The sequence below is a fragment of the Rhinatrema bivittatum genome, chromosome 8 (assembly GCF_901001135.1).
Source record: "Rhinatrema bivittatum chromosome 8, aRhiBiv1.1, whole genome shotgun sequence".
Taxonomy (NCBI): Eukaryota; Metazoa; Chordata; class Amphibia; order Gymnophiona; family Rhinatrematidae; genus Rhinatrema; species Rhinatrema bivittatum.
The window spans coordinates 87,105,374-87,131,412 of NC_042622.1; the positions used below are offsets into that span (position 1 = coordinate 87,105,374).

Sequence of the window (26,039 nt, forward strand, 5' to 3'; positions counted from 1 at the left end):
ACAGGCTGCCCCAGTTTGATAGGATGGAAAGACAAATGATTGAGTGCTCTTCCTGTGGGCAGCTGTACGGTCTAGGTAGAACGCTAGAGCCCGTTTATAGTCAAGGGTATGCAGAGCCTGCTCTACTGGATTGGAATGGGGCCTGGGAAAAAAGGTAGGTAGTATAATGGATTGATTAATGTGAAACTCCGATACTACCTTAGCTAAGAACTTAGGGTGAGTGCGGAGTACTGCCCGATCCTGCAGAAGTTTAGTGTAAGGCGGATAGGTAACTAGAGACTGTAATTCATTAACTCTGCGAGCGGAAGTGATTGCCAAAAGAAAAATCACTTTCCATGTGAGATATCGAAGGTCACAGGATTGAAGAGGCTCGAATGGTGGTTTCATGAGCCGACCCAAAACTAGGTTGAGGTCCCAAGAAGGGGCCGGAGGATGCAGAGGAGGCTTTAGGTGAAGCAAGCCCTTCAAAAAACGTGTGACAAGGGGTTATACTGATATGGGAACATTCCCGATACCTTCATGGAAGGCGGCTACCGCACTGACATGCATCCTGATGGAGGAAGTTTTTAGACCTGACTCTGACAAATGCCAGAGATAGTCCAGAAACTTCGTGATTGGACAGGTAAAGGGGTCAAGGGACTGAGAAGAGCACCATGACGTGAACCTGTTCCATTTGTAAGAGTAAGATTTTCTCATGGAAGGTTTCCGTGAAGCAATCAAGACACGGGAAACTGGTTCAGAAAGGTTAAGTGGCTGAAGGATTAACCTTTCAACATCCATGCCGTCAGGGACAAGGCGTAAAGGTTGGGGTGGCGGAGGCACCCGTCGTTTTGAGTGATTAGAAGCGGGTCTTTTCCCAAGGGAATGTGCCTGCGAATGGAGAGATCCTGAAGTACTGGAAACCACACTTGGCGTGGCCAGTGAGGTGCTATCAGGATCATTGTTCCCTTGTCCCGACGTAACTTTACGAGAGTCTTCAAGAGAAGTGGAGGGAATGCATACAGGAGACCGGATGCCCATGATAGGGAGAACACGTCTCTTGGCTGATAGTGTTGGCTGCGAGAGAGAGCAGAAGTTGTCTGCTTTGCGATTTTGAGGTGACGCAAAGAGATCTATTTGAGGATAACCCCATTGTTGGAAGATGGAGTTCGCTACTGAGGGGTTGAGAGACCACTCGTGCGGTTGAAAGGTGCGATTCAGCTTGTCTGCCAACACGTTGTCCACTCCCGGGCAAGTAGGTGGCCCTGAGGTACAACGAGTGGGTGACAAAGCAAGCGGGGAGGGCACCGGAGAAATCGGTGATCCGGGGTCCATCGGTGGAAAAGCGGCCATGAGCGCTTCCATCCTCGAGAGCAGCGGTGCCAACGCTGCTGGAATTGGGTTGGTGATCGGTTCCGCAATCGGTACTAGTGTCGGTGCTGGAGGAACCTGGAATCAATGCATCACCTTGTCGATGGCCTCCTAAACCATCCGGTCCAGTTCTTCTCGGAGACCTGGAGCAAGCAGCCCCGGCTCCGGAACAGAAGAAGGAGGCAGAGGCATAGCTGGAGGGGCCACCGTTAAAGGCGGAGTCGCGGCTCCTGATACCCTGACGGGTGAGGGTTGCCTCGGTGACCCGGTCACCGAAAAGGTTGGTGCCTTTTCTGGATGGGTTTTTTTTCGACGGCGGCTCGGACAATAGCGAGGTCGATGATTTTGCTCCCTTGATGGTCCGAGACTTTCGATGCCAGTGGCGATGTTTATCTCTACGGTCCCCACGATCCTGGGGGGGAGTAGAGGGTGTTGAAGGCCGAGAAGTCATTGATGCCAGACGGTCACTGGCCGAAGGTAGATGCTGGCGCGAAGTTGACGGTGCTGGTTCTGACGACGTTGATGCAATAGACGGCGTCAGGGTTTGAGCACGGAAGAGAAGTTCCATTTTCTCCATTCTAGCCTTGCGACCTTTTGGTGTCATTAGGGCACATTTGGTGCAGGTTAGGACATCGTGCTCACATCCGAGACACATTACACAGACTTTGTGAGGGTCTGTGATGGACATGGTGCGATTACAGTCCGGGCACCGACGGAACCCCAACGCCATGGCCATGAAAAAATTGAGCCACGGTACGGTCGACGGCCAGTAGGCCGCAAGGGCCAAACTCTATGGTAATCGACTGAAAACGGCTAAAAACTTACCGGACTACCGCAGAGTCAAAAATTCGAAGGAGGGACCCCTGTGGGGTTAATTAATTTTTAGTAATTCTGTGAGGAAAATTCCTGTCAGGAATCTCTACAGAGCTCCTTAACCGCGTGGCTACTGCTGCGCGGAAAAAAGAAGACTGAAGGGGGACCCCTGCTGGCTGCAGGATTAGTGCCATGCTGGGCATGCCCAGTAGGGGCCAGTCAAAGTTCTGGAAACTTTGACAGAAGTGTTCCGTGATTGGGCTCCATCCTGTGATGCTACCCATATGTGAGGACTACCATCCTGCTTGTCCTGTGAGAATGTGTCTTATTAAAATGTTAAACAAGTAATTACTGAAAAGAGGAGATGAGGCATGCATCACCAAATTCAACAAAGGTGTTAAAATGGCTAAAAATACCCAAATTTAATATCTGCTAGTGCCTGAAGAATGAAGGATGATCCATCAACAGCTCTGCCCAAAGACATTTATTGGCCACTGACGGACTCCATGGAATTGTCATGAATACACAAGCCAGTAGGTACTTCTGGTAAACAAAAAAAAGGGGACAGGATTCCAAAGAGTTAAAAAGCTAGGTGGCCAATGGTAGTCTACTCTCCTTACCTGGCCATCAATGGGGCCATGGCACTGAGAAGCAACCAATGACATTAGCCTAAATAGATTAATAACATATTTAGTTTTGTAAATCCAGAAGCAATGAAGGAAGCCACCATTCAAGAGATTCACTTTTGGATTATTCTTCCAAGTCATTGCCAGATCCAAAGATTAGTTTTGGGAGCTACAGAGCTATGAATTGAGAATATCACCACCTGAATTCTGTTCTCAACAAATATGCATGTATTAAAAGCTACTTCAAAGAGTACAGCACATACACCAAAGCACTTTCTGTCCCAGGAAGAGATTAAATAAATTGCTCTTTATTATTGATAAAATTATATGGGTTCATTGTGTTTTTCTTTAAGTAAAAGAGGGCAGGCGTTAATAGCTGAGCGCATTGAAAAAAAGTACAGAAAAACAGAAAAAAATGCCTTTCTGTACTTTTTTAAAAGTTAAAAGAAAAAAGAAAAAACCTCTGCTGGCTCCTTTGAAGACCGACGCTGATATGCTTGGCATCGATTTTCATAACCGGCCAGCTGCATTATGAAAACCGATGCCGATAAACTCTGAGTCGGTGTTCATAACCGGCAGATCGCCGGTAACCGCGGGGTTGCGTTAGCAAGGAAGCGCTAAGGTTGCGCAAAAGACCCTAGCGCCTCCTTGCTACCGTGACTCCCTAATTTATTGCATGGTGCCCCCCTTAAAGGCGCCATGCATGCGTTAAGAAAGCTGAAAAGTCAGCGCCCACTTTCCACATTTAATATTGCATCGGTCCCTATGGGAGCACTGCATTTACATTTGTTGGTAGCAGGAGATTTTAATCTGCATATTGAGGATCTGGAGTGCTGGTTATCATGGAATTTTGTTAGCTTATTAAAAGATAGTGATTTAAGCACATGTACAATTTAAGATGCTTATTTTAGTTTTCAAGGTGTTAAGAGGAGTGAGGCCAGGCTATCTGCATGATAAAGTGAAGTGGTACCACCCTAGTAGGAATTTACATTCCAGTCAGGAAGCACACCTCTTGATTCCTTGGACTAAGGTTGTATGGGGGAAGCAGATAAGAGCAAACAATAACATACAGACATTTAACAATACAACAGTCCTCAACCAAAACCACAGGGATAAATCCTACCTTTAATATTATAGCCCATCTAATTTTTTTCTTTATATTCTGCTTTTCAGGCACTTCAAAGCATATTATATTCAGGTATGGTAGGTATTTCCCTATCCCCAGAGTGCTTACAATCTAAGGGCTTCATTTACTAAGCATTTTCCCCCCTACAGACAGAATGGGAAGAAAAATCTTAGTAAATCAGACTCAAGTTTGTACCTGAGGTAATGGAAAATGAAAGGACTTGTCCAAGGTGATAAGGAGTGGCAGTGGGATTTGAACCCTGCCATTTGCCTGAGTTAAAAGCTATGGGGTCCATTTCCAGCTAATAAGTGGCTAGTTAAGTTAGCTGGCTACACCTATCTGGCTACCTTACAGGCCGATACAGTACAGTGCGCTCCGGTGGAGCGCACTGTTAACCTGCGATTGAACGCGCATTTTCGACGCGCTAGCTTTACCCCTTATTCAGTAAGGGGTAATAGCGCGTTGAAAACGCGCGTCCAACCCCCCGAACCTAACAGCGCCCGCAACATGCAAATGTATGTTGGTGGCCCTATTAGGTATTCCTGCGTGATTCAGAAAGCAAAATGTGCAGCTAAGCCGCACATTTTACTTTCAGAAATTAGTGCCTACCCAAAGGTAGGCGCTAATTTCTGCCAGCACCTGGAAAGTGTATAGAAAAGCAGTAAAAACTGCTTTTCTGTGCACCCTCAGACTTAATATCATGGCGATATTAAGTCGGAGGTCCCGAAAGTTAAAAAAAGAAAAAAAAAATTTTGAAATCAGCCTGCGGCTTGAAAACTGGACGCTCAATTTTGCCGGCGTCCGGTTTCCGAACCCGTGGCTGTCAGCGGGCTCAAGAACAGACGCCAGCAAAATTGAGCGTCGGCTGTCAAACCCGCTGACAGCCGCCGCTCCTGTCCAAAAAGAGGCGCTAGGGATACACTAATGTCCCTAGCGTCTCTTTTTACCGCCGGCCCTAATTTAAATATTTTAGTTTACTGAACCGCGTGCACAGGACACTGGCCTGTGCATGCGCCGGGAGAGCGGGCACTCGCCCGCTCACTTTACTGTATCGGCCTGTTAATAGGATATTCAGTGGCATGGCAGCATTGCTGAATATACACAGCTATCTTAAAAGTTAACCGGATAGGTATATCTGGCTAACTTTAGACCTGCCTACAGCACGGTCAGTTAGCTGGTTAACTCCGCTCCTTCCTGGAACGCCTACTGCCCGCCCCAAGAATGCCCCAGACATATCCAGCTAAATTCTAGCTGGATAAAGAGCTATCAAGCTAGAATTTAGATAAATAAGTCACTGAATATCAAGGCTAATCCTTTTAGACAGATAATTTTTCAGTTATCCTTTTAAATATCCATCCCCACATCAAACCTTAAGTAATCTGTTTCGTGTCAAATATCCACAGATGATTTATTCCACAGTGAAGGAGCGACTACTGAAAAAGCCCTTTTGCATTAATTTTGTTTTTATATAATTTTATATACTTTATTTTATTTGATTTTTATGTATTTTATTTAGTTGTATACTGCTTTGACTGGTCTTTGAACCTGAAGGCGGTATATAAAAACTTTTAATAAAATAAAAATAAATACATCTCATAAGATGCAGGGATTCAAAGGTTAAATGAGATGAACATGGGGGGGGGGGGGGGGGGTGTTATGTTCATGGTAAACTGAAGCTTATAACCTTGCACTGCAGAGACAGGAATGAGACAATATTTATCAGCATGCCCTGAGAATGGAGTTAACATAGAACTTGTGAATGCTGCGTTGTTGAAACCCCTGTTCCCAGATAGGAGAAATAAGGCAGGTACCCAATGGAGCCAGAAAGAGTGTTTGCTCGACACAAGTGACGATAACACAGTCCTTCTCACGACCTTGAAAACCATCCACGGTGTCCACTTCCCATGTATTATCACTGAAAGAGGGGGGAAAAAAACATATCAATTTCTATTAACTTTCTATCACCAATCATCACTGTGCTCACTACAGATCATACAGATCAACTGTAGTGATAATTAATCCTGTTAATTGAACCACAGTATATAAAAGCTATAAATAAAAATAAATAAATAAATAACTGCTGCATGCATAGCAGAATATATGTGGGTAAAAAGAACATTTTGGTGTACCCAGTTTGCCTGAGTACCTATTCTGCTGTAGTTGTGGTTATGTCCCAGTTGGCAGCCATAGGCTTGATTACCTGCCCTTAAGCTGGGGAATGTAATAAAAATCAGCCTAAGTGACCTGCCATCTCCCCTCTCAATTACATCTGAAAGCACTGCAACATCCTATTATTGTCCCATGCTGGCTAATCTTTTCACCTCTCCCTGGGAACTCAATAGCTTTACCATTGCTCTGAGTAATTCCGTTTTATTCTCTCTCCATTTTTGTCCCTCACCCACTCCAGGTAGGTAAGCATATAAAATTTTCCACACTCAAAGTGAACACCACTTTGAGGCTCCACACTTTTACCTTAACTCACAATATACTTAAATATTAGCATAGGCGCAGATGCTCAATGAACCACTCCTAGCTGGGGAAGAGGAAGAGAAGACTAAAATGAAGAAATCTAAAACCAGTCTGAAAAACAGAGGGCAAGCAGAGATGCTCAAAAGCCGAGAAGCTAGAGAGAGCTGCAACAAAGGCAGCTGAGCAATCAAGGAGTGCCAGAACAAAGATGCCAAACAATCAGAAGAAAAGAACCAGGACATTGAGCAGCCAGGGAGTACCAAACCAAAGGTTGCCAAACAGACAAGGAACACTAGAACAAAGGTGCCAAAACAACTAGAGAAATGGAACAATTAGGATACAACATATAAGAGAACTAGAGCCATAGAAGATGCACCAGGAAGCAAAGTGAAGAGGAAAGGCAGGAAAGGACCCAGGAGATTGAGCAGGTGGAGAACATCTAAATAAAAGTTGCCAAGCAGCCAAGGAGCACAAAAACAAAGGTTTCTGATCAGCTAAACTGCACCAGAACAATGTTACCAGAGCTCTCAACAGGCACCAGTAGTAAGGTATCATAAGAACTATTAAGAACATGCCATACTGGGTCAGACCAAGGGTCCATCAAGCCCAGTATCCTGTTTCCAACAGTGGCCAATCCAGGCCATAAGAACCTGGCAAGTGCCCAAAAACTAAGTCTATTCCATGTTACCGTTGCTAGTAATACCAGTGGCTATTTTCTAAGTCAACTTAATTAATAGCAGGTAATGGACTTCAACTCCAAGAACTTATCCAATCCTTTTTTAAACACAGCTATACTAACTGCACTAACCAAAAATATATAAATACCCATATGCACACTTTAAATATTTATAATATACAATATTTAAAAAGTTTTTAACAATCTAATCATACACAAATTGCTCCCTTAAAACCCCCCCACAATTGGCAAACATTCAATTGATTCACCAATTATATAGGAATGCTGTGACAGGGTACATGGGAATGTAGTTATAATGGTGAATCAATTGGATGTTTGCCAATTGTGGGGGTTTTTTTTTTTAAGGGAACAATTTGTGTATGATTAGATTGTGTTAAGAACCTTTTAAATATTGCATGCAATAAATATTTAAAGTGTGCATATGGGTATTTTTTCATAATTTATGTAATGCCTGGGTTTATACCTTCTTCTTTTGAATATTACCATTGTGGTTACCAGTAATAAGGTGCCAAAACATTTAGAGCAACTAGAAGGGTTCAATGGGGGAGATACTAATGAAAGATAAGAATGCAAAAAGAATAGAATGAAGAGGAAAGCCTGGAGACAGACCAGGTGATTAAAGAGTTGGTAGCTGAGCTCCTGATCTATAGATATAAATGATCTATGTGGAGAAGGATATGTATGTTCAGGTCCTTTTATATCTGACACTCAAAATAAAAGCATGATACATGAGATGAATAGGGCCATAATCTGAATCAAGAAACCATCTATTGATAATACAGGCATAAACAGGATACATTATTGGCAATTATAATTATTGGAATAATCCTACAAAAGGGGATACGTGGAAAGAACAGGAGAAAGAATTACTCCTTCATGGAAACAATGTATAAAAGGAAAAATTAAATCACTCTTTGCAGAGGTGTCATTGTTAGAGACATACTTCAAAGGGCAAACACCACAAAACGTAATGAGAAAAATCCAAATTATCAAATTGAGATATGCAGCACAAAATAAATGATAAAATTATATTGCATATCACTTTCAGATCACTCAACCTCCTTTACCCCCCCATATCATTGTTATACCTTTATGATTCATTTATTGCAACTACACTACTTTGTATTTCCTGGTAATGCCATTTTTTGCTCATTTGAATTCTAACCTGAAGAAGAGAGTATTATCTCTTTGCAAGCTAGTCAAGAAATGTTATTTAGTCTAATAAAAAGGTATCACCTTATATATTTTTTTGTTTTTATTTGTTAACCTTTATTTCAGTGCAAACTAAAGAAGACAAATTTATATGCCTCAATAATAAATTGAAAATAACAGCAGAAGCACAAAAGCTGCAAAGATAGGTAGAAAATAGAAGAGAGAGGCATCAAAATAAATTATTCAGGACAAGTCCAAAGCGGTTCTATAGGGAATTGGGGAAAACATTAGTGCTGAGAAAATACCACCAATGAAAGAAGAAACAGAACAGCTTTGGAAAACTTATGAAGATCCTGAAGAGCACAACAAAGAAGAAAGGCTACCCAGCATACAGGAGAATATAGAAAAGGGAAACATCAAAATTATGGATTGGCATGAAGTTTTAACAATTGAGCTGGAAGCTGAGCTAAAAAGAGTCCCAAAATGGAAGTGTCTTGGCTTTGATGGAGAGCCTAACTTCTGACTCAAATGTTTAAACTCTCTCCATCAAACCTAGCTTACTGCAAAAAATCAAATGTTGCTTACCTGTAACAGGTGTTCTCACAGAACAGCAGGATGTTAGTCCTCACATATGGGTGACATCACAGGATGGAGCCCAATCACTGAACACTTTTGTCAAAGTTTCTAGAACTTTGACTGGCACCTACTGGGCATGCCCAGCATGGCACTAACCCTGCAGCCAGGAAAGAAACAAATAATTGAGTGCTCTTTCTGTGGGCAGCTGTACGCTCTAGGTAGAACGCTAGAGCCCGTTTACAGTCAAGGGTATGCAGAGCCTGCTGCTCTGGATTGGAATGGGGCCTGGGAAAAAAGGTAGGTAGTATGATGGATTGAGAGATGGAAATCCAAAACTACCTTAGGTAAGAATTTAGGGTGAGTGCAGAGTACTGCCCCGTCCTGCAGAAGTTTAGTGTATAGCGGATAGGTAACTAGAGCCTGTAATTCACTAACTCTGTGAGCCGAAGTGATTGCCAGAAGGAAAATCACTTTCCTTGTGAGATAGCGATGATAACAGGAGTGAAGAGGATCGAATGGTGATTTCATGAGCCGAACCAAAGCCAGATTGAGGTCCCAAGATGGGGCCCGAGGACACAGAGGAGGCTTGAGGTGAAGCAAGCCCTTCAGAAAACATGTTACAAGGGGTTGAACTGAAATAGGAACATCCCCAACACCTTTATGGAAGGCGGCAACCGCAATGACATGCATTCTGATGAAGGACGTTTTTAGACCTGACTCTGATAAGTGCCAGAGATAGTCTAGAAACTTCAGGATTGGACAGGTAAAGGGGTCAAGGGACTGAGAAGAGCACCATGATGTAAACCTGTTCCATTTATAAGAGTAAGTAAATCAGCCCGAATTCCAAAAGTAAAGCTCTATAGTAGTGTGAGTACACGACGTGATCTTACTTATCAGCAGACCTGATACTGGGCATACATATCTGATGCTAGTTAGCAATAGTATACCAGCGGTATAATCATCGGTCATGAAATGTCCAATATTTTTTTAAAGATTTTTAAATGCACAAGTGAACGATAAAATGACCCATTGGCACATCATAGGCTATATAGCATTGCAAATTCTAGGCACTTAGCTATTTTGTAACATTGCAAATTTCAGCACTTAGCTTTATGTTCTCGAGGAAATAGCGGAGACAAGGACGTGAGGACATGCACAGCGTCAAGCTGTATACTATTGCTAACTAGCATCAGATATGTATGCCCAGTATGAGGTCTGCTGATAAGTAAGATCACGTCGTGTACTCACACTACTATAGAGCTTTACTTTTGGGATTCGGGCTGATTTACTTATTCTATGCTGGACAGCTACTCCCTCCTTTAAACTGGATGCTATAGGTCTGTGGTGGTCATTATTGATCCATTTATAAGAGTAACATTTTCTCGTGGAAAGCTTCAGCGAAGCAATCAGGACAAGGGAAACTGGTTCAGAAAGGTTAAGTGGCTGAAGGATTAACCTTTCAACATCCATGCCGTCAGGGACAAGGCTTGAAGATTGGGGTGGCGTAGGCAGCCGTCGTTTTGAGTGATTAGAAGCGGGTCTTTCCCCAAGGGAATGTGCCTGCGAATGGAGAGATCCTGAAATATTGGAAACCGCACTTGGCGCGTCAAGTGGGGTAATATCATGATCATGGTTCCCTTGTCCCAACGTAACTTCACGAGAGTCTTCGAGAGAAGTGGAAGTGGAGGGAATGCATATAGGAGACCAGTTGCCCATGATAGGGAGAACGTGTCTCTTGGTTGATAATGTTGGCTGCGAGTGAAAGAGCAGCAATTGTCTACTTTGCGATTTTGAGGTGACGCAAAGAGGTCTATTTGAGGATAACCCCATTGTTGGAAGATGGATTTCGCTACTGAGGGGTTGAGAGACCACTCTTGTGGTTGGAAGGTGCGACTCAGCTTGTCTGCCAACACGTTGTCCACTCCCGGCAAGTAGGTGTCCCTGAGGTACATCGAGTGGGAGAGGGCCTCCGCCCATATCTGTGCAGCTTCCTGAAACAGAAGGTAGGAGCCCGTCCCTCCCTGTTTGTTGATTACCACATGGCCACCTGGTTGTCCGTCTGGATCAGGATGACTTGATTGGAGAGGCGATCCTGAAATACCCTGAGAGCGTATCTGATTGCTTGCAGCTCCAGGAAATTTACTTGGTGTTTGGCTTCCTCTGGAGACAAGAGCCTTTGTGTCTGCAGATGGCCATGTGGGCTCCCCATCTGAGGTTGGAAGCATCGGTGGTGAGAGTTATTTGAGGGTCTGGAGCTTGCAAAGGCAAGCCCTGGAGGAGAGTGATCTGATCTTTCCACCAGGCGAGAGACAGACGAAGTGAGTCAGTTACGTGGACAATGGTCAACAGGGGCTGAATGGATTGAGCCCATTGTGATCTTAGAGTTCCACTGCATGAATCTCATGGCGAAGCGGGCCACTGGGGTGACCTGAAACTGAGAACGCCATGGTCCCAGGAGGATGAGAAAGCAGTGTGCAGTCGTGGAGTGTTGAGACTGCAGCTGGGTGTGCCAGAGACACGAGAGTGAGAGCTCGCTGTCGAGGCAGGAAAGCCTTTGCCTGCAAGGTGTCCAAGTCTGCCCCAATGAACGATAAGGTTTGAGATGGGACTAAGCAGGATTTGTCGTAGTTGACGAGAAATCCGAGTGAAATCAGAGTGTGCAAGCTGAGATGTAGGGACGACAGAGCAGCTTGCTGAGTGGGAGCCCTGATTAACCAATCGTCTAGGTAAGGGTAAACGTGAACACCTTGAGTTCTGAGGAAGGCTGCAACTACAATGAGGCATTTTGTGAAGACTCATGGTGCAGACGCAAGGCCGAACGGAAGCACTCAGTACTTGGGGCCTACGAAACTTCTGTTCCTTGCCAGGGGGAAAAGAAGTGTGAGGTTTTGATCTCCTTGCTCTTTTCTGTGCAGATTCTACAACTACAGATTGGTGACCCAATTGAGGTTTTTGGAAACCTGGAGCTGAGTGCACCAAATAGGTAGTGTCAGCTTTTCTGTGGACTGGAGCAATGGAGCCAGGATGTTCCCAGTTCTTCTTGAGGAGATCCAGAAGAACCTGGTGGACAGGGATGGAGGTTATTTCCTTGGGAGCATCCAGGAATTGCAACAACTCCATCATCTGTGCCTTTCATCTTGTTCAGTCTGTAATTGGAAGGGAACCAATTCAGTCATTTCCTTCACAAAATTTATGACGGAAAGGTTCTCTGGAGGAGAATGCTTTCTACTTTCAGTGGGTGAAGGTGGTGAAGGCAATTCATCTGTGTTTGGCGAGGAATCATCAGTCCAGGTATCATAGGGATCAGCATCTGCCCCTCTAGGAACTAGAGGGGGACAGGGTGGTGGGATACCTGAAGGTCCTGGTCTAGGCTCCGAAGGAATAATCAGAGGCACCGATGAAGGCATCGAAGGCACCAGCGCAGGCATCGATGGATGGCTCGGTGGTGCCGACGGGCGTATCAGTACCGATGGTTGGATCGGTGGCAAGGGTCGTATCGGCATCGATGGCTGAGGCATCGGCAGAACTCCCGATGGAGGGATGCGGAACGGTGTTTCTCCTCCCGATGACAGAGTAAGCGGGGAGGGCACCGGAGCCATCGATGACCCGGGGTCCATCGGTGGAAAAGCGGCAATGAGCTCTTCCATCCTGGAGAGCAGCGGTGCCAACACTGCCGGAATCGGGTCAGTGGTCGGTTCCACAATCGGTACCGGTGTCAGTGCCGGAGGAACCTGGAGTCGTTGCATCGCCTTGTCGATGGCCTCCTGAACCATCCGGTCCAGTTCTTCTCGGAGACCTGGAGCAAGCAGCCCCGGCTCCGGAACAGAAAAAGGAGGCAGAGGCATAGCTGGAGGGACCACCATTAAAGGCGGAGTCGTGGCTCCCAATACCCTGTTGGGTGAGGGTTGCTTCAGTGACCCTGTCGCCGAAAAGGTCTGTGCCTTTTCTGGACGGGGTTTCTTCGAAGGCGGCTCGGACGATGGCGAGGTTGATGATTTCGCTCCCTCGATGGTCCGAGACTTTCTATGCCAGTGGCGATGTTTATCTCTACGATCCCCTCGGTCCTGAGGTCTGGAGTAGAGGGTGTCGAAGGCCCGAGATGTCGTTGACGCCAGACGGTCACCGGCTGGTGGTCGATGCTGGCACGAAGTTGACGGGTGCCAGTTCTGATGACGATGCAATGGACGGAGTCGGGGTTTGAGCATGGAAGAGAAGTTCCATCTTCTCCATTCTGGCCTTGTGACCTTTTGGTGTCATTAGGGCACATTTGGTGCAGGTCAAGACATCGTGCTCTCGCCCAAGACCACATTACACAGACTTTATGGGGGTCTGTGATGGACATTGGAGAAATTACTTATCAGATAATTTCGTTTTCCTTAGTGTAGACAGATGGACTCAGGACCAATGGGTATAGTGTACTCCTGTTAGCAGTTGGAGACGGATCAGATTTCAATCTGACATCAGCTCCTAGTACATATACCCCTGCAGGAAGTGCAGCTCTTCAGTATTCTCCGGGGGGGGGGGGGGGGGGGGGTGTTGTCTGGGCATCATAGTGGTTGGTGCATTGGGGTCATCGGCTCAGTGTTCTGCAGCGGTGGGAAGGCAGGCAGAGTGTTGGAGGTTCTTGGGAGGGAAATGGTGAATGGAATGGTGGGTGTCATGGTGCTTCTGTATCACTCTATTGTGAGACCGTACACCTTGAGTACTGTGTATAGTTCTGTTCACCGCATCTCAGGGGGGATGTAGTTGCAGTGGAGGGGTGCGGAGAGGGGAGACCAGGGTGACTGGGGCGGCTACCCTATGAGGAGGGGCTGGGGAGGTTGGGCCTGTTCAGCTTGGAGAGGAGATGGTTGAGGGGGGATACAGTGGAGGTCTTTGAAGTCATGGGAGGTCTAGAGTGGGTGGATGTGAATCGTTTGTTTGCTTTTTGGATGGTAGAGAGACTAGGGGGCACTCCATGAAGTTAGCAGGTAGCACATTTGGAACTAATCGGAGAAGGTTATTTTTCGCTCAGTGCACGTTTGGGCTCTGGAATTTGTTGCCAGAGGATGTGGTTGGTGAAGTTGATGTGGCTGGCTTTGAAGAATGTTTGGATGGGTTCTTGGAGGAGAATTCCATTGACTGCTATTTATCAAGTTGACTTAAGGAATAGCCATTTCTATTACTAGCATCAGTGGTATGGGATATGCTTGGTTTTTGGGTGCTTGCCAGGCATCTGTGGCCTGGATTGGCCACTGTTGGAAACAGGATGCTGGGCATGATGGACCCCTGGTCTGACCCAGTATGGCAATTTCTTATGATCTACCTACTAGCGCAGATCCTGTTTCACTTGTGAAATTCTCACTTTGTCAGGGGTTGAGTAAGCTAGTGCCACTGGGGATCCTACTGCAGGAGGTACCACTGAATACCCCTTCACTGCAGGAGCTATATAAGGTGGCGGAAAGGTAGAGGAGCTTTTGCAAGCCCAAAAGAGTGCTTAGAACTGAAAATGACCTCCCAGTACTGGAAACCTGAGAAACTTTTGATGATCTCTCCAAATAGGAATGTGAAAATAAACGTCCAACAGATCCAAAAATGCCAATAATTCTCCTTCCCTAACTGCCACAATGACAGTCCTATGAACGTCAAGTACCTGCAAGGATGCATTCACTTTCTTGAGATCTAGAATGGGTCAAAAGGTAGTGCCCTCCTTTTCTGGCAATACAAAGTAAATAGAGTACCTTTCCAGAACTCTTTCCTTCTCTGGAATCAGAATCACTGCCTCTAAACATAGAAGATGTTTCAACATGAATTATGTTGCTTCTCTTTTTATCCTGGAAGCTCATGGAATGATCATAAAAGCTTCAACTACTGGATGAGGAAAATCTAAGGCATAACTGTCTGCACAAAAAGGACCCATTGATCTGTCTTTATCTTGGTCCACCTCCTTGTAAAAATGGGCCAACCGCCCCCAATATGTGCACATCTGAAGAGTGGACTGACTGAATTTCATTTAGCACTTTTATGTCCTCGTGAATTGGAACCCAAACTCTCTCAGGGGATTTTACGGTTCCCTTGAAAGGATTTAAAACTTGCTGGAATACTGGTGCTGCCAATAAGGAACTTGTCCCAGTACAATAACGCCTGTCCCTCCTTAAATTTCTGACTACTGGTAAAGGTTTTAAGACCCTCTTAGGATTATCTTCTGGCAATTTATGGGATTTAGACTCTCCAAGGTGTCTGACCAACTTTTTCAAGTCTTCCCCAAAGAGAAGCTTTCCTTAAAAGGGAAGATTACCAAGCTTGGATTTAGACCATATGTCTGCAGAACTCAGTTGCACAGCCAAGAAATCCCCTAGCCGATACCACAGACACCATATTTCTGGCCACTGTAAAAGTAAATCATACAAGGCATCCGCTATAAAAAGCCAAACCAGCTAACAGGTGCTCTGCCTTCTTCTCTGAAAGAGCCTCTTTAGAGTCCACCACTGGAATTTGCTGTACCTAATGCAAATAGGCTTGAGACATGAAACTACTGCATACCAATGCCCACAGCGCCAATGACAAAGTCCCTCATGAGAGGCTTCTAAGAAAACTAAAAAGTCATGGGATAGGAGGCGATGTCCTTTCATGGATTACAAACTGATTAAAAGACAGGAAACAGAGAGTAGGATTAAATGGTCAATTTTCTCAGTGGAAAAGAGTAAACAGTGGAGTGCCTCAGGGATCTGTACTTGACTGGTGCTTTTCAATATATTTATAAATGATCCGAAAAGGAATAGACGAGTGAGGTTATCAAATTTACGGATGATACAAAATTATTCAGAGTAGTTAAATCACAAGCGGATTGTGATACAGGAGGACCTTGCGACACTGGAAGATTAGGCATCCAAATGGCAGATGAAATTTAATGTTGACAAGAGCAAGGTGTTGCATATAGGGAAAAATAACCCTTGCTGTAGTTATACAATGTTAGGTTCCATATTATGAGCTACCACCTGGAAAAAGATCTAGGCATCTTAGTGGATACTACTTTGAAATAGTCGGCTCAGTGTGCTGCAGCAGTCAAAAAAGCAAACAGAATGTTTGGAATTATTAGGAAGGAAATAGGTAATAAAAAGGGAAAATGTCATAATGCCTCTGTATCGCTCCATGGTGAGACCTTACCTTGAATACTATGTACAATTCTGGTTGCTGCATCTCAAAAAGATATAGTTGCGATGGAGAAGGTACAAATAAGGGCAACCAAAATGATTAAAGGGGATGGAACAGTTTCCCTATGAGGAAAGGCTGAAGAGGTTAGGGCTGTTCAGCTTGGAGAAGAGATGGCTGAGGGGGGATATGATAGATGTCTTTAAAATCATGAGAGGTCTTGAACGAGTAGATGTGAATCGGTTATTTACACTTTCGAATAATAGAAGGACTAGGGGGCATTCCATGAAGTTAGCAAGTAGCACATTTAAGACTAATCGGAGAAAATTCTTTTTCACTCAATGCACAATAAAGCTCTGGAATTTGTTGCCAGAGGATGTGGTTAGTGCAGTTAGTGTAGCTGGGTTCAAAAAACGTTTGGATAAGTTCTTGGAGGAGAAGTCCATTAACTGCTATCAATCAAGTTGACTTAGGGAATGGCCTCTGCTATTATTGGCATCAGTTAGCTGGGATCTTCTTGGTGTTTAGGTACTTGCCAGGTTCTTGTGGCCTGGTTTGGCCTCTGTTGGAAACAGGATACTGGGTCTGACCCAGCATGGCAATTTCTTATGTTCTTATGTTCTATTATGGGAGACACTGTGGGAGGACCGCATGTCCCTCAACCTTGGAAGAAAATATGACCACTATTCACATGCTCCCTCAATCACCTGAAAGGATTGCCTCAGTACTGTGTGGCTGCTGCTTTTTACTTGCAGAATTTATTTATTTATTTATTTTAGCTTCATCGACAGAAACAGCAGCTCCTGAAGTGCCCTCCCCACCACTCACAAACCCAAGTACTGAAATTTAGTCCTACGCTGTCTACTCTAAGCACCACATCCCGCGCTAAACAGAACAAACATGCTTGCATTGCTACAGCATAAAAATTACTGGCAAACATCTACAGGTAATTTGTCTCCCCTCTCTGCTGCCAAACAAAATCATACACAGAAGGCCCACATTCACAGAAAGGTTGAAAATTTCGGCAATTATGACAAGAAGTTTAATTTCAGATTTCTTTTAAAAATATTTATTTATTGAGTTTTTAAGAAGAAACACAGGAAAACACTTGCAACGGGACATTGACCATCCCTGAGTAAACAGAACAGTATAAACCATTAGGAAACATTACAACACCCCAATCTGCCAATTCTATTATGCTAACTTCACACAGTTCCAAGGAAGTGCCTTCTGTATAAACCTCTGGCTCCCCTCCCTCCCCCTTCTCCCCAATTCCACCTCTCCCTCCCCACCCACCTTGCGCTGACCCTGAAGATCAATGCCTGTAAGTTGGACTGTCCTGCTTCGTATGATAATAATAATAATAATAATAATAATAGGATATGAGTGGTACTAGTCCTGGCAAAAGTTGCAGTGGGCTGGTCCTAGGGCTACAAGTCCCAAGCTTAATTTGAAGGGTCCAGTATTTTGCTTATAGCCCGCTCAGGAAGAGTCAGTAAATATGGATTCCAGATGTCTAAGAACCTCTCATACATTTTTGCAGAGGTGGAGGTTGTTGCCGATATCTGTTCATAGATAGCCAGCTTGTGAAGATGTAAGCGCCATTGTAAGAAAGTCGGGGCATCTTTGCTAAGCCATTGCGTTAAAATTGCATGCTTTGCCAATAGTGAAGCTTTGCGCAAGAAGCACCACTGTGCCTGCGGTTGAGCTTTTTCCTCTGTGTCTTTGAGAAGATGCAGTAAACAGAGTTTCGCATCCAGAGGCAGTGTTTATGCCAGTAAACGTCCGGTATATTCCAAAATCTTAGTCCAGAATTGCTGGATAGTTTCACAGTCCCATAAATGTTTTAATGTGGCATTCTCTGCTCCGCATTTCAGACAGGATGCAGAAGTGGTCAGCCGCCACTTGTAGGCTATGGATGGGGAGACATATATGCGATGCAGGAGTTTATATTGAGTTTCTCTCAATTGTACATTCTCTATGCAGTTGGGTATGCCTTTGAAACATTTCGCTAGTTGGATTTTAGAGATCTGGCACTCCAGATCTTGGGTCCAGTGAGCCGTTAAGTGCTGCATCCGATCCTTAGTGTCCAAAGTCGCCAGCCATTTTGCCATAGACTAGCACACTGTTCGCTTTAACTGTGGTATAAAAAAATTGGGTCAGATTGTCCTGGGTAGCAGTGGTGGAATTGTTTTTCATCCATGTGTGAATAAAATGACTTATTTGAAGATACGCAAAGAAATTTCCACAGGGTAGTCCATATTTATTTATTTATTTATTTATTTAACATTTTTATATACCGGCATTCGTAGGACACATCATGTCGGTTCACAAGTAACTGAGAAAGGAAATTACAATGAACGAGGATGGGGGGCTAACTGGGAAATAGTTGGATAATATACTAAGCTGGATAAAAAATGAAAGTACAATGAGAGAGAGTCAACGAGCAAGGATACAACTTTGTTGAACGACATGGAAAATTGGATATCCATGTAAAATATGCGGTTTGCAGCTCCGTGAAAGAGACTAGGTGACCTCCACTGGGGTCGAGCAGTTGATGGACGTCTGTTAGGTGTGCTGCCTTCCATTACGTAAATACTGAACTTTCCCAGCTAGGAGAGAAGCTTGGGAGTCCTGCTATGGTGGCAAACGTTAGAGTTCTCCATGAAACATGCAGTTGTGAGCATAGCCTCTTCCAAGCTGTGTGGCAAGCCACGATGTAGGGGAAGTCCCGGACGTGGGAGGGTAGCTCTGATCTGGAAGCCATGAGAAGATTGGTGATCTCCAGGGGCCTAGACCACTCCCATAATAGGTCAGTTGGTATGAAGGTATGCATACCCCCAACCCAGTCTTTGAGATGGCACATCAAATTGGCCACATTGTACATATGGATGTCAGGGCACACCAAGCCCCCTGCTTGAAGCGGTCTCATCAACGTCGCCAAGCCTATTCTCGCTTTTTTGTTGCGCCAGATAAATCCCCACAGTGCCCTATGTAGGTCAGCAATCTGGGGCTTTCGAATCCAAAGGGGTAACATGTGCATGATATAGAGCCATTTCGGTAGCTCAATCATCTTGAATAATTGTATCCTCCCGGACATAGATAGGGGTAGGTTCGCCCAGTCCTTCAGTTTCTGTTTCGTCTTTGTGAGTAATGGATGGATGTTAACAATATAAAGGTGGCGAAAATCAATGGGGATAAGAATGCCCAAATATTTCATTTCAGAAGTTACCCATTTTAGTGGAAACTCCCCCGGCCAGTTCACATGGACCTGACCTGTAACATCTATCGCTTCTGATTTATCTCTTGATTTTTAAACCAGAAAATTGGCCGAATTGAGCTTGTAAATGAAGAACCTTGCACAATGAAACATTTGGGTTTGTCACAAAGACTAAACATGTCGTCAGCAAACGCCGCAATCTTAAAATGGGAATTCCAGCCCTCTATGTCAGGATGTGCATTGATTGCCCGTAATAACGGGTCTAAGGAGAGAATGTAGAGTAACGGAGTTAGGGGACACCCCTGCCTGACTTCCCTATGAAGCTCAAAGAGATTACACAACAGTCCATTGGCTACAATTAAAGACTGTGGATGTTGATATAATTGTGAGATATTTTGCAATACATTCCCTTGAAACCCATATTTCTGCAGGTACTGAAAACAGATAATTCCAGGCCACCCTATCGAATGCTTTTTCAGCATCAAATCCTACAGCTAATGCCGGGACGTGACGAGTTTGGCAATGCGTCATCGCAATCCAAAGACTGAGTAGATGGCGACTGGCCTTCCTCCCTTTACAAACCCTACTTGATTGTCTGAGATTAACTGCGGCAAAACTCTACTCATCCTCGTGGCTAATATCCTACCAAACAGCTTTACATCGTAATTTAAAAGGGAGCTGGGTCTATATGATGCGGGACTAAGTGGATCCTTACCACTTTTTGGGAGAACCGTAATATAAGCTTCTGTAGTGGCTTCTCTAAGGAACCCACTGTAGAGAAATAATGTGTAAGGGGTCTCCTACTTCTATTTTTTAATAATTTATAAAAGTCAGCATTTAGACCATCGGGGCCAGGAGTCTTATGGGACTGGTTAGCCCCAATCCTGTCCCAAATTTCTTGGTTGGTAATAGGTGTATTCAGGTAATGTAATTGCTCTGCTGTCAGCTGGGGAAGGGAGATGGAGCGAAAAAAAACTACTTTCCTCTTTGGACGCTTGTGGGTTTGAGTCTGCTTTATATAGAGCTTCATAAAAATGCCGGAATAGTTCACAAATTTTGGGACCTGATGTATGCCTGTTTCCCTGAGCATCCTTAAGGGCTGCTATGAACGCCATTCCCCTTTGTGCCCGGACCAGGCTTGCTAGTAGCTTACCCATTTTATTGCCAAATCGTATAATTTATGGGAACGTATAAGCAAGACTTGCTGCGTTCTATGTTGAATGTAGCAATTTAAAATATACAGCAAGTCCTGGTACTCCCTAGGTTGTGCTGTCAGCCGCTGCTTTGCTTTTTGAACTGCCAGGCCTAGGTCTATGAGCTGTTTGCTAGCCATCTTTTTCTGTTTAAGGACGCACGTGGTTGTTTCCTCTCGAATCGTGGCTTTTCCTGCCTCCTAAAATAATGCAGGGTTGTCTTGGTGTTGCGAGTTATGATCAACATATTCCTTCCACTTTTCCTGTATGTAGGCTCTAAAGCCTTTATCTTCCAACAGGTGAGCCGGGAAGCGCCACCTCAGCTGACTCTATGTTGGTCCCCCCCAGGCCTACAAATACCCAGATCATTACATGATCTGAACACTCTGCCGGCCCAATCTCTGCCCTCCCAATCTTATTAAAGCAGTGTGGGGAAACTAAAATATCATCAAGGCAGGACATAGATACGTTGGCTCGAGCTACGTGTGTGTAATCTTTTCAATTCAGGGTGCAAGGACTCTCCAGGGATCTTACTAGATGTAATTGCTGACAAAGATATGGGATTTCCTTTACGCACATTAACTCTCATATGAGACCCTGAATTTGACCTGTCTTGCATAGAGTCTATCACTTGATTTAAAGTCCCCAGCCAGGAATAACAGGCCCCAGATATGCAGGGTCAGAGTTTTGAGCCAATGTCATAAAAAATACTGTGCTGATAGGAGTTTGGTGGCATAGGACACTGCATAACGTGACTTCCACACCAAATAATTTCCCCATTACCAAGATGTATCTCCCCTCATCATCAGAGAAAACCTGGGCCCCTTCAAAGACAGTATTTTTGCCTAGCAAAATAGCCACTCCAGCTTTTCTATGAAGTGCCGGGGAATAAAACACTTTCGCTACCCAATCCCTGGCCAGGTTTTTGGCTTTCTGTTGACGTTAAATGCATCTCCTGTAGGAATTGCTATTTGTGCTTTATGCCTTCTGAGCGACTGAAGCACCTTTGCCCGTTTACTGGTGAGCTGAGTCCGGCCACATTCCAGAATACGCAACGTATCTTTTCAGCCATACTCAGTTGGATACATGCCCAATGCCCAAGAACTAGTTTCTGCCCTCAGTAGTTTGGAGGCAGACCCCTCCAGCCTAGGGGTTGCTCCTTTTCTGCACATTATATTGTCCCCTTGTGGTAGCCCATAACCTACTGCCCTAGTGATGAATTACCAGGTACCATATGGTATTCCCAACAGATGGCTCAGTGCTTCCCCAGCTCCCCTCCCCCCCCCTTATCTTTAGTTCCCTAACTTTTTCCCCATAATCCACGTGCGTCCTCCATAAAAGGGAGGAATGAGACCACCCTGATTAACCCCACCGGCTCCCCGCCTGGACAGATATACATCTCTGGCTTTTAACCAAACACATGTTAACATAATAATATCCATATTAAAACCATTGAACATCTGACAAACATACTAGTGGCATGATAGGGAACCTGGATGGAAGAGAGCTCAAAAAGAAAGACAAGCTGATAGTTCTCCAGTCATCTTGAGTCCACCTCTCAAGAATAAACTGTTGCACACTTTCACAGAATCAAAACTTTGCCAAGTCCCTTATACTCATACACAGTTGGACGGGAAACTGAAGTGTGAATTTCAGCTTCCTATTGAAAAAGATCCGCACAAATTGGAGAATTCCTATGTTTGGCTGATACTGCAGTTGAATAATCTTGAAAAATCATTATTCTGCTGCCTTCATAAGTCAGATCTGTGCTCCTGTGATAGAAACATAGAAATGACGGCAGAAAAGACAAATCGGCCCCATCTAGGTTTGCCCAGCAAGCTTCACACTTATTTTCCCATACTAATCTTTTCACCAACCATCAACTTCAAGCTCTTGTTGGTAACTGTTTGATTCAAATTTCTGCCATTCCCTGTCATTGGTGCAGAGAGTAATGTTGGAGTCGCATCAAAGGTGAGCATAAGGCTTATGGTTAAGGGTTGTAACCGCCGCATTCAAGCAAGTTACCCCGATGCTTGTTTACACAGATTGACACTCCACCCAGGAAGTAGCCTGGGCCCGGGTGGAATGAGCTCTGAGACCCAAGGGCACTTGTCGCCCTTGTGCTATGTATGACTAACAAATAGACTCCTTAATCCAACGAGAGATGATCACCTTAGGTGCCTTGTCCCCCTTTTTTGGGCCCCCGAACAGGATGAACAAATGATCTGAACGTCGGAAGTCATTGGTAACCTCCAAATAGGCAATAAGGCGCGTCGCACGTCCTTTTTCACTCAACGCACAATAAAGCTCTGGAATTTGTTGCCAGAGGATGAGGTTAGTGCAGTTAGTGTAGCTGGGTTTCAAAAAAGGTTTGAATGGGTTCTTGGAGAAGACATCCATTAACAGCTATTAATCAAGTTTACTTAGGGAATAGCCACTGCTATTAATTGCATCAGTAGCATGGATCTTCTTAGTGTTTGGGTAATTGCCAGGTTCTTGTGGCCTGGTTTGGCCTCTGTTGGAAACAGGATGCTGGGCTTGATGGACTCTTGGTCTGACCCAGCATGGCAATTTCTTATGTACTTATGTAAGAGTTGAAGGTCTCTGTCCTGAGTGGAGTCCCGAGACCACTGCGGGAATTCCAGAAGTCCCACCGTCTGATTGATGTGAAAAGCCGAGGACCACTTTGGGAACGAAAGACGGAACCGTACGCAACGACACCCTATCATCGTAGATCCAAAGAAAGGGGTCGTGACACGACAACGCCTGTAATTCTGAGATCCAACGAGCCGAACAAATAGCCACCAAAAACACCGTCTTTAGGTCAGATCCTTTAGCGAAAGCCCTGCGGAGAGGCCCAAAGGGTGCTCCGCAAAGCACACGAAGCACTAGGTTCAAACTCCAATCCGGACACAAAGGACGGACGGGAGGACGGAGATGTTTGACCCCCTTGAGAAAACTAGCAATATCCAGAATGAGTTGTCAGAGAACGTCCATGAACCCTTCCCCGCAAGGCACCCAGAGCCGCTAACGGATCGCAGGAACGCTGGTGGCACCACTTCTCAAACAGCTTCCAGACTCTAACATAGGCCATAGAAGTGGCCGGGCGTCGCGCTTGAAGGAGAGTGGAAATGACCTGCTCGGAATAACCCTTCAAGCGTAAACGTCGCCTCTCAAAAGCCAAGCCGCAAGAGAGAAGCGATCATCCCGATCCGAAAATATGGGTCCCTGCCGAAGCAGATGCGATAGATGAGCAAGCTGCAAGGGACCCTTCTAGTGCCATGGGAACCAGATCCGCGAACCACGGGTGGCGCGGCCCACTCCGGTGCCACCAGAACCACCCTGCCTAGATGGAGTTCTATGCGACTGAGAAACCACCCAATGAGGGGCCAGGGAGAGAAAGCATAAAGAATTCCCGTGGGCCAAGGGCACACCAGCGGGTCGAGACCCACCGAGCCCTGCTCTCGCAGATGGCTGAAGAAGCATTCTGTCTTAGTGTTCGCCCTTGTCACCATCAGGTCTAACTGTGGCACGCCCCACCTGGTGCAAATGAGGTTCCACGCTTCGAGAGACAGCTCCCACACTCCTGGATCAAGTTGCTGCCTGCTGAGGAAGTCCGCCTGCACGTTCTGCACGCCTGCGACGTGAGATGCGGCAATTCCACTGAGATGACGCTCCGCCCAGGTGAACAGGAGTCGTGCCTCCAGCGCTACCGCGGGACTTCTCGTCCCGCCTTGCTGGTTGATGTAAGCCGCCGTCGTCGCATTGTCGGAGAACACTCGTACCATTCTGCCCTGGATCCAGGGTAGGAATGCTTGCAGGGCAAGTCAAACAGCTCTTGTCTCGAGTCAATTGATGGACCAGGATCCCTCCCATCAGCGACCAGGATCTTGGGCGGATATGTCTGCACACACTGCTCCCCAACCGGACAGGCTGGCATCGGTAGAGATTATCAGCCAATTCGGAGTGTCCAAGTCCACCCCCCTGCCCAGATTGTCACGAGATAGCCACCACGACAGACTGTCTCTGGAAGCAGCGGCATTGGAAGGTGGAATTGTTCCGACCACCGGACTCCATTGTGACAACAGCGCACGCTGTAACGGTTGTAAGTGAGCGAACGCCCATGGAACCAAATCCAAGGTGGAAGCCATGGACCCCAGAACTTGCAGGTGATGCCATACTGTGATATTCTCCCTCAGCAGAAGGGCGTGGATCTGGCCCTGAAACTTTGTCCGTCAGTCCGTTGCCAGAAAACAGCTTGCCGTACAAAGTATCGGAACTGCGCTCCCAAAGAAACCCACCCAAGAGCTGGTTTAAAAGTGACTCTTCTGCAAATTGATGACCCACCCGAGCGACTGTAAGGTGAATATCACCATGATAACTGATCTCTCCCGAGACTTCACGCGAATCAACCAGCCATCCAGGTAAGGATGGACTAAAATCCCTTCCTTGCGAAGGAAGGCTGCTACCACCACCATCACCTTGGTGAACGTTCGAGGAGCTGTTGCGAGACCAAATGGGAGGGCTCGAAATTGGACGTGCTGCCCCAAGAAGAAGCGCAGAAACCTCTGGTGACTCAGCTGGAATGGTACATGTAGATACGCCTCCGTGAGGTCCAGGGGACGCTAGAAAACTCCCCTGTTCGTACCGCAGCCATTACTGTCCACAGAGTCTCCATTCAAAAACGAGGGACTCGAAGACAACGGATGACTTTCTGCAGATCGAGGATGGGGTGAAATGTGCCCTCCTTTTTGGGAACCACAAAGTAAATCGAGTACCACCCCCATCCCTGCTGTGCTTCCGCAACTGAGACAATGGCTCTGAGATCGAGCAGTCGTTGCAGGGTTTCCTGTACCGCCTCGCGCTTGCTGCGGGAGGCCCGCGGGACTCCACAAACACCTCCCGAACCGGACACGCAAACTCCAGAGCGTAGCTGTCTCTGATCACCTCCAACACCCAGCAGTCTGAGGTAATCTTTGCTCATTCCGTGTAAAAGTTGGATAATCTGCCTCAGACAGCTTCAACGACGGAATGGGTGCTCGTGGCTTCATTGGGCGGGCTTACTGTTTTCTGCACCTAGGTGACCAGAGTCCCTACCGGAGCGGCAACCAATACGAAAGGACTGCTGACGTCCCGGAGGGTGCTTGGGACCAGAAGGCGTGGAATATCTGCCGGCCCGAAAACGGTGAGAATCACGAAAGTGAGCCTGAGGTGGAAAAACCTTCTTGGAAGTTCTCCTATCTTCTGGCAACTTATTGCCCTTGGACTCCCCGAGCAGTTTAACAAGCTGACCCAGATCCTCCCTGAAAAAGAGCTTGCCCTTGAAGGGAAGGTTACAAAGCTGGGATTTTGAGGACAAATCCGCTGCCCAATTCCGCAACCAGAGAAGAAGACGCGCCGCCACCACGGACACCATGCTTCGTGCCGAGGTCCGCACCAGATCGATAAGAATATCCGCGCCATATGCAATGCCTGCCTCCAAGCGGGCAGCCTGCAGTGCATCACCGCCACCAGCCCTGGAACTGGAAGCAGCCTCTTGAACCCAGCACAGACACGCCCTCTGCATAAGGTTGGCGCAGACTGCTGCTTGAAGGCTCAAAGCGGCTACCTCAAAGACCCGCTTCAATTGGATCTCCAGTCTGCGGTCTTGCATGTCTTTCAATGCGGCAGATCCAGCTATGGGTAT

The 26,039-nt window shown here is 45.9% G+C and overlaps 1 protein-coding gene across 1 annotated transcript in view; it reads right to left on the minus strand.

The window, feature by feature from the left end:
• Positions 1-26,039, minus strand: part of SETX (senataxin) — a 383,775-nt gene that overhangs the window by 43,264 nt on the left and 314,472 nt on the right. The window contains 2 exon segments of the mRNA XM_029613495.1: positions 5,727-5,757; positions 5,760-5,830. Coding sequence (XP_029469355.1) covers positions 5,727-5,757; positions 5,760-5,830 — 102 coding nt within the window.